A 15,342-nucleotide genomic window follows, 5' to 3' on the forward strand; every position below is an offset into this window, starting at 1 on the left:
TGCATTTTAATAATATGTAAATAATCAGGACTTTGAACATCCATTTAGCCTTACATTCTCTTTCTTATTTTTAAGTTGGTTTTTGCCAGTAATTATTTTTTACCTTGCAATTTAGATGTCCTCATCTAACTCACTGTAAAGACTGAGCTGAAGTGTGGATTTTAATAATATGTAAATAGTCATGACTTTGAACACACATTCCTTAAATATTTGTTCTTATTTCAGATGCCTTGCTGGTTAAGATTCTCAATACTTTTTTTTTTTTTTCTTTGTTGCAAGTTAATGGTGAACTACTGCAGCCAACAGTGGAATATTTAACTTTGTTCCATTTTCACATGTTTATTTATCGTGCATTTTTTGTCCTTATTAAAATATTTTCAAAGAAATGAAAGAGTAATAATAATAATGAATGAACAGTATTGTATTGTATCTATTAACACAACCGTATGTTGATTTAGTTTTAAAAATATATAAGCCAGTAAGATTTTATAGTCTCTTACCAGCTGTGCTACTCATCTAAGACGAGTTGAAATCTAAGTGATCAACTTAGGCCTCAGCATCAATTTTTGCAGTGTTGTATGCTATTTGGTATGGGATTCGTGAAAGCAGTGTTCATGTTTTGTGATGTGCCATCTGTTGGAATGATACATGCAAAGCATTTTATCATTAAAAATGTTGTGATGTGTTAGGACCGTGCATTCGGGACATAGAAACTTTGAATTCAACTCCGACTACTCAAGTTATGGTGCCACTGACTCTGACCCCAACACTTCAGTTTGTAATTAGAGTGATATATTTATGACTTTGATTGAATACAAGGCTTCTCATCACTTCCATTGTGAATCATCAGGCAATTTTTTTTAGTACTCTTAACTTATTAAAATTTGGATTTAAAGGCTGTAGCAATGCAGGTATAGTTTTTTTTATAGATATATTTTTTAAATAATACTTGAAAAATTAAAAAAGAGGCTATGTTTCTGCCAAAAGGCCAGAAGATAAATAGTTTGATGGAATTAGTGAAATCAGAAATTTTAACACATTCTATTACAATTTACATATATTTGTCATTGGTACATTTTTACCAACTGCAATAAACTAATAATTGCTTCAGACTCTTGACTCCACAGCCCTGGTTTGTGCCAACTTTTGGAATGACAGAGACATAGCAATTAAACAGACGTAAAGACAGACACACTGTCACAACTACCCTTTTATTAAGGTGGATACAGCGTTTTTGCATTTTGTTTTTAACCATTAATCAGTTAATGCTGTCTTAAACTGGTCTGCCCAAGTCACATTTGCTTACAAGTTTTAGTTTTTGGTCTGACCTCCCTTAAAAGATTCTCTCTTGAAGTAGATGCAGTCGTAGTTTTCAAGATAGCATTTCCTTTGATTCTAATTCAGGCTGTTAAAATCATCATTTTATGTAGTCTTCATGTTCATTTTTTTATTCAGATGCTGCTGGTGTAGGTGGTTTTGAGACGGTTATGTTAAATTTATAGTTTTAAGTGTTAAGTGTAAAGTTTACCACATGCTACACATGACCATATTGCAAGGCCCAGTGTGTGTTTTCCATCCGCCCTATCATCTGATTAGATATGAGGTCTTTATTTTTTGAAGATTAACACACGTCTTACTTAATGTGGCTTGTGTGACCCTTGCACAGGAATTTGGATCTGAAACGGGCCTACTATGTAGGTGACTGTGTTCTGTCCCACTCTTAAGTTAATATTTGCCTTTACTTAGTGTTGTTTTTTAACTGGCCAGAGCACTGACAATTCCTTTCTGCTGGTTCTTTTGGAGCTTATTAATGTTATTAAAAATTGAAAGTGAAATGTCAGAGCAGTTTCAGCTCCTCTTTTTAAACTGGTGCTATTCTGGATTTATTGATTGCATGCACACTCGAAGCAAAAGTGCCTGAAGTGCGTAAAAGCTTTGATTCTCTGTGGGTACTGTTGAACATTTTCCAGTCTAGCCAATCTTCATTTCCAGTTGAAGTACATTAAAGCTCATGTTTGTTGCTTCAAGCATTCCCATCTTGGATTATTCATGTACTTTGAACTTGATACATATAAACCTTAAATCCTCGCTGTGTGTTTGAGTCTGTTCTATAGATAGATTTTATTATTTGATAGAAGCTGAAGAAGCTACTATATGCAACACAAGTTATGGGTTACCCAAACAAGAACCCCTGCAGTCAGCCCATTTAAGTATTGTTCTAATATTTACGGTACTTTTTAGTGTCTTTTATTGGCTTGGTGAACACCTAATGGATCTAATATCGAGTTTGAATCTTATGTCTGCAGTCTTTGTGTGGAGTTCACACAGTCTCTTTGTCTCTTTGGGTTTTTCTTCAAGTATACAAGTTCTCCCATTTCTTCCTGATGGCATGCATATTTGGTTAATTGGTGATTTGAATTTGACCACAAGCTAGTGTAGGTGTGGGTTTGTGTGCGAGTGGGCCCAGCAATGGACTGTCATACTGTTCAACGATGGTTCTTGCTTTGAGAAATTGCTTACATTATTCTGAGTTTTGCACAGATGAAAACTGCTAAAAACTATATGACTAGTTCTAGGAACAGCTGCTAGTTTTTTACTCCATTAAAACAGTGTTGAGCCTTAGTAATGTATGTAATGTGCTCTCATTTAGGAGTTGTTATGGAGAGCACTTGCTCAAATGTACAGTAGCAGTTTTGAAATGTACAGAATGCTCTTGGTGCTTTTTAGTAAAGATAGGGAACAGCTTCTGGTCCAGTTCATGGTAAAATCCATTGGGTTTTGGATCACTTGCTCTGCTCCTCAGTACCATGGATTACTAGAGATCATTGGCTTTAAATCTGACTTCAGCTGGCACTAAATATGGATCAGAAATGAATTTGAACAGAATGTCCAGTTTCCTAAGTGGTGTGAACCTGCTGCACAACTTCTCCTACAGTTTTCAGCTGCCTATGCTTGTCAGCACCAGCTTTATTATGGTATTATGGAAAGAACTGTCCATTTTTAGCTGTCTTACCAGTAAGCCGAGATTTGTCGAATGAACACACTGCATCAAACCATTCCTATATTAGAATTTCAGTTTCCCTGTCAATTTAAGGTTCCAGACATACTATCCATCCATCCATCCATTTTTCCAACCTGCTGAATCCGAACACAGGGTCACGGGGGTCTGTTGGAGCCAATCCCAGCTAACACAGGGCACAAGGCAGGAACCAATCCCAGGCAGGGTGCCAACCCACCGCAGGACACACATAAACACACCAAGCACACACTAGGGACAATTTCAGATCGCCAATGCACCAAACCTGCATGTCTTTGGACTGTGGGAGGAAACCCAGGCAGACACTGGGAGAACATGCAAACTCCACACAGGGAGGACCTGGGAAGCGAATCTGGGTCTCCTAACTGCGAGGAAGCAGCGCTACCACTGCGCAAGCAAGGTCAGAAATCCACCTGATCTGATTTCATTTCTATGTGCAAGAAGTTTTCCAGAGGACATTGTCATGGCAGTGTAAGTGACAGCTAATGACCTGTACAAAATGTTAATGTCAGATTGAGGTTTACCCTCAAAAATGAGCTTAGTTAGGACTAATTATGGTGGCTACAAAATTTTTAATTTGATTGGCCTTGTAGTTCATGCAAAGTTGCTTGCTTGCTTTCTTTTAAAACAGTAAAACTTTAAAAGGCAGCTTTAGATTATGGGCAAATTACAGTATGTAATTTTTTTTATTGCAGATTGGATAGACATTCTGAAACAACAACAATAATTCATCAAATATTTGGAGGATACTTACGCTCAAGGGGTAGGTGTTTTTTTTTTTTTTTTATACTTGGATGCTATAAAAAACATTTGTTACAATTGTGGATTGAATTATAGAAATGTGCCAACTTGAATGAAACCATAAAAAGCCTGTTTCATCTTGCCTGCCCACAATCTGGCTCACTGTTCTTTTACCAAGATTAAATTCTGCTACTAATTTCAGTAATTTCAGGGATAATTAACATGACCATGGGGTTCTAGCCGAGTTAAACAAATTATGCTTTTATTTTGTTTTTTTGTTTCTTGGTGGTAACCAAGATTTTAGCAGAAGGTGTATGTTTGTAATTTGCAAATTTTGCATTCATTTTTGTATTTAGTTTTGCATTTGATGGATTGCACAGCACTCTGTCAGTCCTCAGCGAAGAGCTCTGTACATAAACGGGTACATTATTACTGTTACACTATCCTCTGTATTTAGCATAGTTAAAATTTGGAGGTGGGGTTTTGTCTGTGAGCTTTCCTTTATTTCTAGTAGGTAGGTTGTCTTTTCATTAATTAATATACTAATCTTTCCTTGCTCTTTATTTCCAGTTAAATGCATGAATTGCAAAGCAGTGTCAGATACATTTGAGCCTTACCTGGACATTGCCCTGGAGCTTAAGGTGAGTGTTCTTCCTTTGACAGTTTCCATATTAGATTGGGTTTTTTTCTATAATTTGCTTGAACATTCCGGTTGATTTTGCGACTTCTGTCATTGCAATATGTATCATAGTTTGGTTGTGGTACCAGTTTATATGCATGAATTCGAGAGACACACAGCGAGCTGAGGGGAGGGGGCCGGGGCCCTCCACACTCACGTGCCAGCCTCAGGGCGTTCCTTACCTCCATTTAACTAACAAACGAGAGAACTACTTAACAGATTTAGATAGGTTTTTTTCCCTATAATTTACTTGAACATTCCAGTTGATTTTGTGACTTCTCTCATTGTGGCTTGCAGGAGCGAGATATTCAAGCTAATCTGAGACAGAGGGTGGGGGCCAAGGGGAGGAGGAAGGGTGACATCAGGAGTGGGGAGCCGGGCGTGGTCCTGCTCACTGTCCTGTTTCACTACTACACGGACGGAGCCGCGGGGGACGGCTAATATATATATTGTGACGGGGCTTGGTGTCCTTACCTAGCCGGGACGCCCCTGCACACTATATTCAGGGGGAACAGCCATGGACGTTGCAATACCTCCCCCTGAACGCTAGTTGGCCACCTCCCTGGGGGTGGAACAGTCTCTCGGGTTCCCGCAGGGCATCCTGGGAATTGGAGTTGGATGCAGCCCTGTTGGGTCCTGCAGGTACCGTCAGGGGGCACTGTATTTGGGACTCCTGAGCCCGTGTGGGCAGCCAATCCGTCATATCCAGAAGTGCAGCCGGAAATCAGGGATCAAGCACCTGGAGCACTTCCGGGTGAAATATAAAGGGAGCCAGCGACCACCACTCAGAGGCCAGAGTCGGGTGGAAGGAGGACGAAGCTTGGTGAGGAGTGGTGGAGTGAGAAGAAGAGGAGAAGAAAGTGTTTATTGTGTGCTTGGGACTGTGTTGGGCTAGTGGGACACGGGGAAGACGTGTCTCACAGCTGAAGAAAAATAAAAATTTATTTAATTTTACACGTGCCTCCTGTGTCTAATCTGTGTCGGGTCGGATGCTATATAGCGTCTTTCTTACAATATATATAATATGTGTGTGTGTAGTTGGAGATCCACAAAGGGAGAGAATGAATCAAGTATCAATAGTTTTTATTCCTCAGCTTTGAAGAATCAAAGGTAATAATGTATGTCTAATCATTGTCCTCTGATGACGGCTCCTGGCAGGAGCTGAAAGCTCAGGAATAAAGACTACTTTATGATACGTGATTCATTCTCTTCCTTTGTGGATCTCCAACTACAAATATGCAAACCGTATCACAGACCTTCGTTTCCATATATATATATACAGTATATATATATATATATATATATATATATATATATATATATATATATATATATATATATATATATATACACATACACACACACACAAATTGGGTGCCTTTTATAGAAGACTAGCCATGTGCACCCAAGTACGTTGCGCATGTTAAAGTTGTCTGTGAAGGGCTCCCTGTTTAAACGCGGCTGCCAGTCGTGAACTGGGCCCTTCGTCGCACAGCATTATGATTTTTACAAGGGAAACAAAATTAAAAAAGAAAACCCTTGGACATTGATTCGATAGGAACGGCCCACGCGGAATCACTATCCGAATCGTAATTATGTGGTGGTGTAGGAGCATTTCTGTTTCTGTCCGTTCACAGTCCGTCTCGTTTTCAGGACGCTGTCGTTTCCTCTCACGATGTCTTCTCAACCTTTCTCCAATCTCACAGGTTGCTTTGTGGCAATCCAAAGAGTAAGGCAGTATACACGGAGCAATGGTTATAAAAGGGGGACACATAGGTATCCAGGCTCTTTAAAGCATAAATAGAGATCACTTCACTGACACGTGAGCAAGACACGGTACAAATGTGAGACGCGCAGCACTCGCCAGCTACAACGTAACACTAATAATTTCCAGAACGTGCTGTTACGTTGTCATTCATTTTACCCAGTGTCTTTCTTTCATTCATATGTTACGTAGGCACGTACGTTTTATCTTCGGCAATCTCATTCTCTAATCAGCGTAACACTGTCCACCACCCCTTTCGTTATTCAGGCACATCGTTGACATCCGTGAGTAACAACAACGTACTAAACTGGAAGGTGGTCTACGCATTTGTGGAATTCACAGACAAACAAAGATCAAGATTTAAATGAAGATCTCTTCAGTTAATTTAAAACACAACAATTTGTTTAGTTTGAATGTCTGTGTTTTGAGGTGTGACTGGAGTACCACAGTCTTCAGTAGTGTAAGCCTGGAGGAGATTCTTAATGCAATGCCTATATTTAGCTGTCTCTCTACTGCCATCTAGTGCTTCTTCTTCTAATTCATTCATGGACAAACAAAGATCAAGATCCAAATGAAGATTATATATAAAGATGTGTACTTATCTACTGACAAATAACACTGAATATTGGTCTGGCTAGACTACAGTCTTGTTTACATAAACATTAACCTAATCAACATAGATCTTTGTCACCAACCTGTCACAATGTCAGGGATATGTGTGCAAAGCAGAGACCTAAGCAAACATGCTTTTCAGTGGACTGTATCCTACAGAGCTCAGAGAGCCTATGGTCCGAAAATTAGTTCAGTGTGGTATAGTGGGTCTGTGGCTTAAAAAAAAAAAAAGGGCCAGTTTTAAATCCATAAAGCCGTGTCACTCTCCATGGGTGTGATTGCATGACCACGGGGAGTTAATGAGGTAGTTGGGGCATTCTCAATTGCTTCATTGGCTTCCTACGGCGTGTGATTAAGGTGCTGCACCCACGGAGACGTGAGTGTATATATACAGGTTGGGACAAGGAAAGAGGGAGAAATCAAAAATGGGAGAAATCAAAGACGAGATAATTGAAAGAAATGAGAAAAAGATCGAAAGAGTTTAAAAGACATGAAAGGCAGTCTTAGCAGGAGGATCTGGCCACCTGAAAGGAGGAAGCAGTGCAAGCTGGGGCCCCGTTAAGGAGCATTAGCTGTTGCACTCTTGGGGCTAGTTCGCCCCACTGAAGTGAAGTGTGGTGAGCAAGGCAGGTGCCCTCCCTAGGCTTCCGGGGTGTGACCTCGTGAGCGCAAAGGAAGAAGGGAGGAGAGCCGAGCCAACCTCGGAGGCAGCCAAGACTGAGGTCGGTCGAAAGGAGCTTGTGGCTGCTGAGTGTCCACCGGCTACGCGAGCAATGGGTGAGCCTTGGAGAATGAGAAGGAGGTGGGCTAAGATCAGGAGGTGTTAGTCTGCATTTTAACCTTGGATTTTTTATGGATTTATTTATTGATTAGTTTTATTCCCACTTTTCATTGGATTTTTATGGATTTATTTATGTACTTCTTTTAGAACACTGCACAATTGTCAATTTTGGTTTTACTTTTGTGTTGACTGGTTGTTAATAAAAGCACTTGAGCACTTTTTCCACCATCCTCTGGCATCATCAGAGAATTGTCCTCATTGGTCAGCACATCTCGGTCATAACTTTCAACAGTGTTGGTTCAGCAGACTCCCATGTGGGAAGAGGGAATCAGTAGGGGACCGGCATTGTCACTATCAGTATCATCAGATTTTGACATTAAGACATGCTGTCATGTATTTCTTTTAAATAAGTATTCTAAAGTCACTCTCTCAAGGGTTCCATATATAAATATATTATACATTTTAATTCAATAGATCCATGGGAGAGTGGCAAGTGAATTCTACTTGAGCCACTCTGACTAGACAAAAACTTTCCTAAGCTTATATAGCCATAGATAAGAAATGACAGGCAGAGAACAAGTTAATCATCCTATAGACTGTGAAAAGTAAAAAACCTTATCATTTGGTCGAGCCTATGCCATCTTTGGGGTGAAGCTGGAAAAAATGCTTTCTTCTGTAATAGCTATAATATATATATATATATATATGAGAGTATATATATTTATATGTAATTTCCTTGACAAATGCCCTAATAACTTCTTTCTTGATCTTACAGTCTGCTCAGAGTATAATGAAAGCCTTTGAAGAGTTTGTCTATCCTGAACAGCTTGATGGAGACAATGCTTACAAGTGCTCCAGGTAAGTAGGAAGTGTATTGGGTGTGCGTTAGCAGACGTCATCTCTGAAACAAGCTGGAATAAAAATGAAGATTCTTTTCTCCTGTGCTTCAGCTATGCCTAGTGTGTGTGGCACTGAAACAAAAAACGTGCAGGTTTTCCTATTCCACCTTCTATACCAGAGGTTTTGTGACTACCCAGCATGATTTCATTTCAGTGAAGTTTGTTGAACCTATGTTATTTCCCATGCTTCGACTTGTAAAATCTGGCAGCTTGACTTTAAAGACAACTCTGTTAACAGACAGACTTAATTCCTAGTATTTGGATTTTCTGATCTTTCTTTTGTTGTAGGTTTTGGTTTCCACTCCTCTTTTATCACCAGTTACTTCCTTGCAACATCTCACTCCCTGCATATCATATTTTTTTCAAATTTTTAAACTGAAGCTTTACCGCACTTGCATTACTCTAAAGTTTAACGGTCCTGTTTTTCCATACTGTAGGTGTAAGAAGATGGTAGCAGCCTCCAAGAGGCTCTCAATCCACAGAGGTGCAAATGTCTTGACCATCGCTTTGAAGCGCTATGGTGGAGGAGCTGGTGGGAAGCTGGGAAAGGTATGTAGAGGTACCTAAAACAAGCATTGTCCAGACATGTAAGAAGATTATACTCCATCTTTAACACCACGGAGACACTGATGAGTTGCTGTGTTTTGTTTTTTTTAAGCGGTAATTAGCTGCAGATATTTTGAAGGTCATCATGTCTTAAATTAAATTATTACGTGGGAGAAATACTGTTCAAACTTACTTAGAACATTTAATTCATTGTAGAGCAGGGGTGTCAAATTCCGTTTCATCGAGGGCCAAAAAGAAATCTTTATTTTGAATTTAATATTGATGTTAATCCCTGAGGGGAAATTGTCTTTTCATATGACCTTTAGAGGTAAGAGTGCAGGGTCAGCCATCGTACAGCACCCCTAGAACAATTTTGAAGTTAAGGAGTAGGATCCCCTCGGGAATTGAGCCGGCAACCTTCCAGATACCAGTGCAGATCCTTCGCCTCAGAGCCACCACCACCACTCCGCCTATACACCCAATGCAGGCAGGAATATGTCACACAACTACTGCCATGTTTTCTTTACATGTAAGACATGCAGCTGCCTCTCTGCCTGTTACAGTTGTATATTCTTCCTCCTGTTTTTCTTCAAACTATCTTCGCTTTTTCTCAGCTTGTCTGTTTTTTTTCCCAGATGCTGTGGCGTGTTAGCCACTAGCAGCCACAGGACCAAAATTATTATTGAGTGAAAAAAATGACGTCAGTGCTTAAAGTCGGGTGAGAGCGGCGATTCGGACACAGAGAATTTGTAGCTAAAGCAAAGCGTATCTGTTTACACCTGCATTGACATCCATCACGATCAGCTGCCAATTGACCACATTTAAAACAAAAAAAACAGGTGTAAAGGTGATAGTGACAAATGACGCAGACTACGTTCAGAGCTGATCTGAAATGGATTGCAATCACAATTTTTATGACTAGAAAAGTAAGTGTTTTATTTATGTAGATCCAACAGTCGAGTCACGGAAAAGACAAAAAGAGTCATGTAGGCAGTTGCAGTAGTCGGGTAAACTGCGGAAGGGTGGCCAGCCACAGATGTGTGAAGTCACAATACCGTCTTCTTCATGAGATGGTCACGTAATGCTAAAATATTAAAGTTCTTTACAGCAGTGTGACACGTCACCCTCTTTTCTCTTTTTCTTATTGGGTCAATGTGAGTGGCCAGTTTCCATTGTAACTACAGGTTTATGGTTGGTCTGCTGTGCATAACAGATTAACGAGTGGACACTGGAAGTGCATTTTAATCCCAGGAGTAACTGTAAATTACACACGGGTACAATCTAGACTTGAAATGCTGGCTAAGGTAGTCTTTGAGTAAAGTAACAATGACCCTTGGTCCTTATGCAACGCAATTTAACAACATCCAACGGCTGGATCTGGCCCGCAGGCTTTGTGTTTGACACCCTTGCTATAGCGGCTAAAATCCTTACTAAAATTGTTTTCCAATTCCTGTTTTATCTTGATTACCGTTACTGAATAATAGATTATGATTGCTGCAACAATGTTTCTCTCAGTATTGTATTTACAATACACTCACTCATCTTACTATTAGACTAATGTTAAACGTCTCACTAAATAACGTGTTTTCCATTTCCTTGTGGCTATAACATTGCAGAGTGTGTGTTGTTGTTGCATTGAACCACAAGATCAGTTTCTGCACATACCAAGAAAAATTAAAAGTAACCTTGCTGTACTGGCGAGCTGGAACAAACCCTTGACAGGGTGCTAGTTTATTGCAGGGCAAATGTGCACACGTATACACAAACACGTACACGTACACACACACACGTACACACACACACACAAACACGTATACACGTACATGCACACACACGTACACACACACACACGTATGTACACACACACACACACGTACACATACACACACACACACACGTACACGTACACACACACGTACACACACACACACACACGTACGTACACACACACACGTACACATACACACACACACACACACACGTGTACACACACACACACCAGGGCCATTGTTGCATCAACAGTGCACCTGACTTGCATTTCCTTGGAGACAGTGGGAGGAAAACCACACAGACACGGGCAGAACATGCAAACTCAATGCAAGGAGGCCCCTGGAGCCGAATCCTGGTCTACTTATAGCGAGCGAGGCAGCACTGTGCCACCATGCCGCCTGCACTGCATGTCCAAATAGGCAAAGGATGCTTATAAAATCTCAGGGAAGAAATCAGAAGTTGGTAAAACGAAAGTAGCTCTTGTCAAATTAGTAGTCTGTTCCTTTTTAAAAGTACACTTTGGTGTAATAAACACTTTTGAGGGTCAACATATTTAGTTTAGTTTGTACTTGTCACATGAACAGAGGCCAGTTAAATTCTTTCTTGTGTGTTTATTCCACACGTTGCATGTTGCCACACTTTACAGCACCATGATCAATGATTATAACTTATTAAAAATGGGCATAATCTTGAAACCTTTGGATTTTTCCAAAATGTTATTTATGATGTTCTATGTTCTATGGTGGTAATAGTTTTTTTTATTTATTTTATTGAAATCACACAACATTCCATACAAATTAATCAATTTTTACAAAAATAAGATTGAAAACAAATCAATGCCCACCCCTGAAAAAGAGAGCTAAGCCAGCAGAGTTGAACTTAAAGCTAGTAAAAATAAGTAAATAGATGAATTAAAAAGGTAATAAAAATAAATGGAGAAGGAAAAAAAAAAGTGGAGAGAATTTGCTTTCTCGGTGCTTTACAAGCTTATTCTAAAATGTTATTGATTAGATTCTGCCAGGTTTTGGAACAGTTTTGCACAGATCCTCTAAGTGGGAATTTGATTTTTTTCCAGTTTCAAATTGTACAGGGTGGTCCAGATGTAATTTTGCAGATCCAGATCGTCTGGATGACTTTGATTTATGTGGGGACGATTCCAATTTGGCGCAAAGACGATTCTTTATGTTGTCAGTTCACACAATTCTCGATGGCCCAGGATTTTTTGGGTGATTTTCTATGTAATAAACTTAATGAAAATTGCATAATTAGATCTGGACCACCGTATATATAACATCAGTTACCCACTGACTTAGAATACATGAGTTAGGATTCTTCCAGTTGAGCAAGATAAGTCTACGTGCCAATAGTGAAGTAAAGGCCATTCCAGTTTGTTTGTCCTTCTCCACTTTAAGCCCCTCTGCGAGCCCACCAATCACAGCTATTAGTGGGTTAGGAGGGATTGTGACCCCAAGGCTATCTGATTGGCATTTAAAGATTTTGGTCCAGAATGAAGTTAATTTGGTGCAGGTCCAGAACATGTGACCCAGTGAGGCTGGAGCTCGATTGCAGCATTCACAGGTTGGCTCTTGCCCTGGAAACATCTTAGACAGTTTTAGGCGAGAGAGATGTGCTCGATATTTAATTTTGAGTTGAATAATTATATACTTTACACATATGGAGCTAGAGTGAATTCCCCGCATTGCTGCCTTCCGCTCCTTTTCTGAGATGTTGAGTGAGAGATCCTTTGTTTTTTTTTTAAATTTAAGTTTTGTTTCCCTGTTGCACAGTGTGTTACGCTAAAATATTCAGAAGGTGATCTCTGCTCAGTTTTACTGTGACATTCCATTGGATGTCACAACCAATGAGACAAGGAATGCTTTCACTCAACACTTTGCTCAGATTAACATAAATTGACAAATAAATCAGGCCATCATTATGACTGCAGAAGGTGCACCTAAATGAGGTGTCAAACCTGAGGGCTCAAAACACATCTTAGCCCATTTTATGTATGAAAATGCGGGGACTAATAAGACTTCTTTTTTCTTTTCTTTTTTTTTTTAAACACAGGATGTTCGATATCCTGAGCTGTTGGATATTCGGCCATATATGTCTCAGAGTGTGGGAGAGCACTTGCTGTATGACTTGTATGCTGTGTTGGTCCACGCAGGAACAAACTGCAACAATGGACACTATTTGAGTTATGTTAAGGTAAGAGCCGAGACAATAAAAAATGTATCTTTCCTATTCCCACTAAGCCTTTCCCAAAACTACACCTCCTTATTAGTACCATTTTGATCCTGGAATCGGGCAGCTCCCTAGTGGCAAAAAGTTTAAAGAACTACTCCACTCAAAAAAAAAATATTTTACTACCCCAGTGGCCCTTAACTCTTTTAAGGCTAATTATTTTTTTTCCCCTTTTGTACTGGGGCTGAATATTTTTACAAAAAAAAACCCAATGGTTTCTTACATAAATCAATTTAAAATACTTATTTATGAGAAATGTCACTATTGTTTTATGTTCCATGAGCCCCCTACAGTATGTAAATCTATATACTTATTACACGCCTGTTTGTCTCATCACTCGTAAGAAGACAGGAACTTTCTAGAAAAAAGAAAACCAGCTTGAAGTAGTCGAGTGGCGGGTAATCCATGGTGCCCACCAGCACGCCGTGTCGTTTGATGAAGTCCAGTTGTCAGCTTGCCTCCTACAGATCTGTGTCTGTGTCATCTTCCGAGGGCGAATGTTGGTGCGTCAGCTGCACGATCAGCTGATGCAGGTTCCTGTATTTCATTTTTGATCTCCAGAACACTTGCATCAAAATTGGAGTTTGATAAGACAGAGTCCAGTTCAGCAGTAATGAGTAAAAAATAAATAAATAAATAAATAAAATATACGCAAGGAGTATTTTGCTTTGTGCATTTGCTTCGTTCTCTTGCCCGATATCGATGCCATTCTAAATGTTGTTTACTCTGCGCTATTCCCACACATGCAGGGATTCCATGTGAAGTGAACAAGTCTAACAGTCCTTCTAGCAAAGAGGGTCTATCTATAACGTAACGGTGGGTTTTATTGATATTTACAGCTTTTATTTTTGCCCTCTGCCCCTGAATGTCGAATTTAGTCGACATCCGCCCTCAACCCCATGTTTCGGCAAAAGTCGACATCCGCCCTAGAAGAGTTAACCTGCAATCGCTCCGTTTTGGGTATGATGTTAACCTGCATCCAGTCCTGCAAGCTGTCAATTAGAAAAAGCTAACGTTACTCGTTTTTGCATAATCCACATGTCAAGTCATCCAATCATTTGCTTGCAAAGTTCGAAGCACACGTGTTATTATGTAAATATCGTTAAATAAACCACTTCAGTTAAACCGCTCTGGCGACAGAAAATCGAACACACTCATATGTGCCTAAGCATTTGAACTGTAGACCCCCCTCCTGTCATTACAGTTTAGTTGCCCAGCATTGATTCACGGCGAGACCCTGAGTGAGTTGGTTTTAACATTCCGATGCTCGCAATTGTGCTGTGCTCTTGTGACTTCTGAACCAACTTTATAAAAATATCCCTTAATGTCTGCTGATACTCTTAGTAATTTCTTCAATGAAAGAGAGAGTTTAAGTAGACAACAAAGATCCCAAAAGCTGCCATGATGTGTCTGCTTCCTTGCGTAGTCCCAACAATTTACAGGAACCCCTCTGATGTAAGCACTGATTGGGAAATTGTGTGTGTGTGTGTGTGTGTGTGGTGGGTCTGTGGGTGGGTGTCAAGTTATGCAGTAGAAAAAGGTGTTGACATTTGCCCGTACCCCGCTGCTGTTGCGTTTTCACCACTTGAGTCTGCTGTGTCTGCAGCCATCTGACCCTTGTTATGTTTTCTCTGTTTCTCTCACAGTCTTGTAATAACCAGTGGTACTGCATGAATGATGACATTGTGACAGCTAGTGACGTCCGAACAGTGCTCAACCAACAAGCTTACATACTTTTTTATGTCAGGTAAGAAGCATGGGGTCAACAGTTGACCAAAATCTATCTAGTATACAGTACAATTTTATTCATTTATTTTTGTGCTATCGACACAACCGACACCGCGATTCATTCCGGGCCATTGCTCCTCCCCTCCGTACTCACCAAGAAGACATTCCAGGGGTACTAATTGCTCGCAGTCCATTTCCTTTTGCCATATCCTTAACTTTGCTGGCCCCCTGATAACTGGTGTTCTTCAGATCTTTTCAGAGCTGTGTCTTTCTTTGCTGTTAGGTCATTGGATACGAAGAAAGAGCGTATTATCCATTCAACACGCCAACCTGGGCAGGCAGTCTCGTGCCCAGTGGTCAGCCAGAGACTGGATCGAAGCAAACAGTCATCAACAGGTTTTATTGGACCTCAGCTGCCACCACACATGGCTAAGGTGAGCTTTTTGTGGAGACCTACTGTCTAACGTTTTCTTATGAAAGTATCGATAATGAGGAGGGTCGGAATGTAATCGCCACATTAGGCCTGTCATTCTGTATACG

The 15,342-nt window shown here is 40.1% G+C and overlaps 1 protein-coding gene across 1 annotated transcript in view; it reads left to right on the plus strand.

The window, feature by feature from the left end:
- Positions 1-15,342, plus strand: part of usp42 (ubiquitin specific peptidase 42) — a 36,374-nt gene that overhangs the window by 13,924 nt on the left and 7,108 nt on the right. The window contains exons 8-14 of the mRNA XM_039775011.1: positions 3,733-3,800; positions 4,349-4,419; positions 8,391-8,473; positions 8,952-9,063; positions 12,898-13,038; positions 14,721-14,821; positions 15,086-15,236. Of these exons, the coding sequence (XP_039630945.1) occupies positions 3,733-3,800; positions 4,349-4,419; positions 8,391-8,473; positions 8,952-9,063; positions 12,898-13,038; positions 14,721-14,821; positions 15,086-15,236 (727 nt within the window). The remainder of the gene's footprint in view (positions 1-3,732; positions 3,801-4,348; positions 4,420-8,390; positions 8,474-8,951; positions 9,064-12,897; positions 13,039-14,720; positions 14,822-15,085; positions 15,237-15,342) is intronic.

The sequence above is a fragment of the Polypterus senegalus genome, chromosome 13 (assembly GCF_016835505.1).
Source record: "Polypterus senegalus isolate Bchr_013 chromosome 13, ASM1683550v1, whole genome shotgun sequence".
Taxonomy (NCBI): Eukaryota; Metazoa; Chordata; class Cladistia; order Polypteriformes; family Polypteridae; genus Polypterus; species Polypterus senegalus.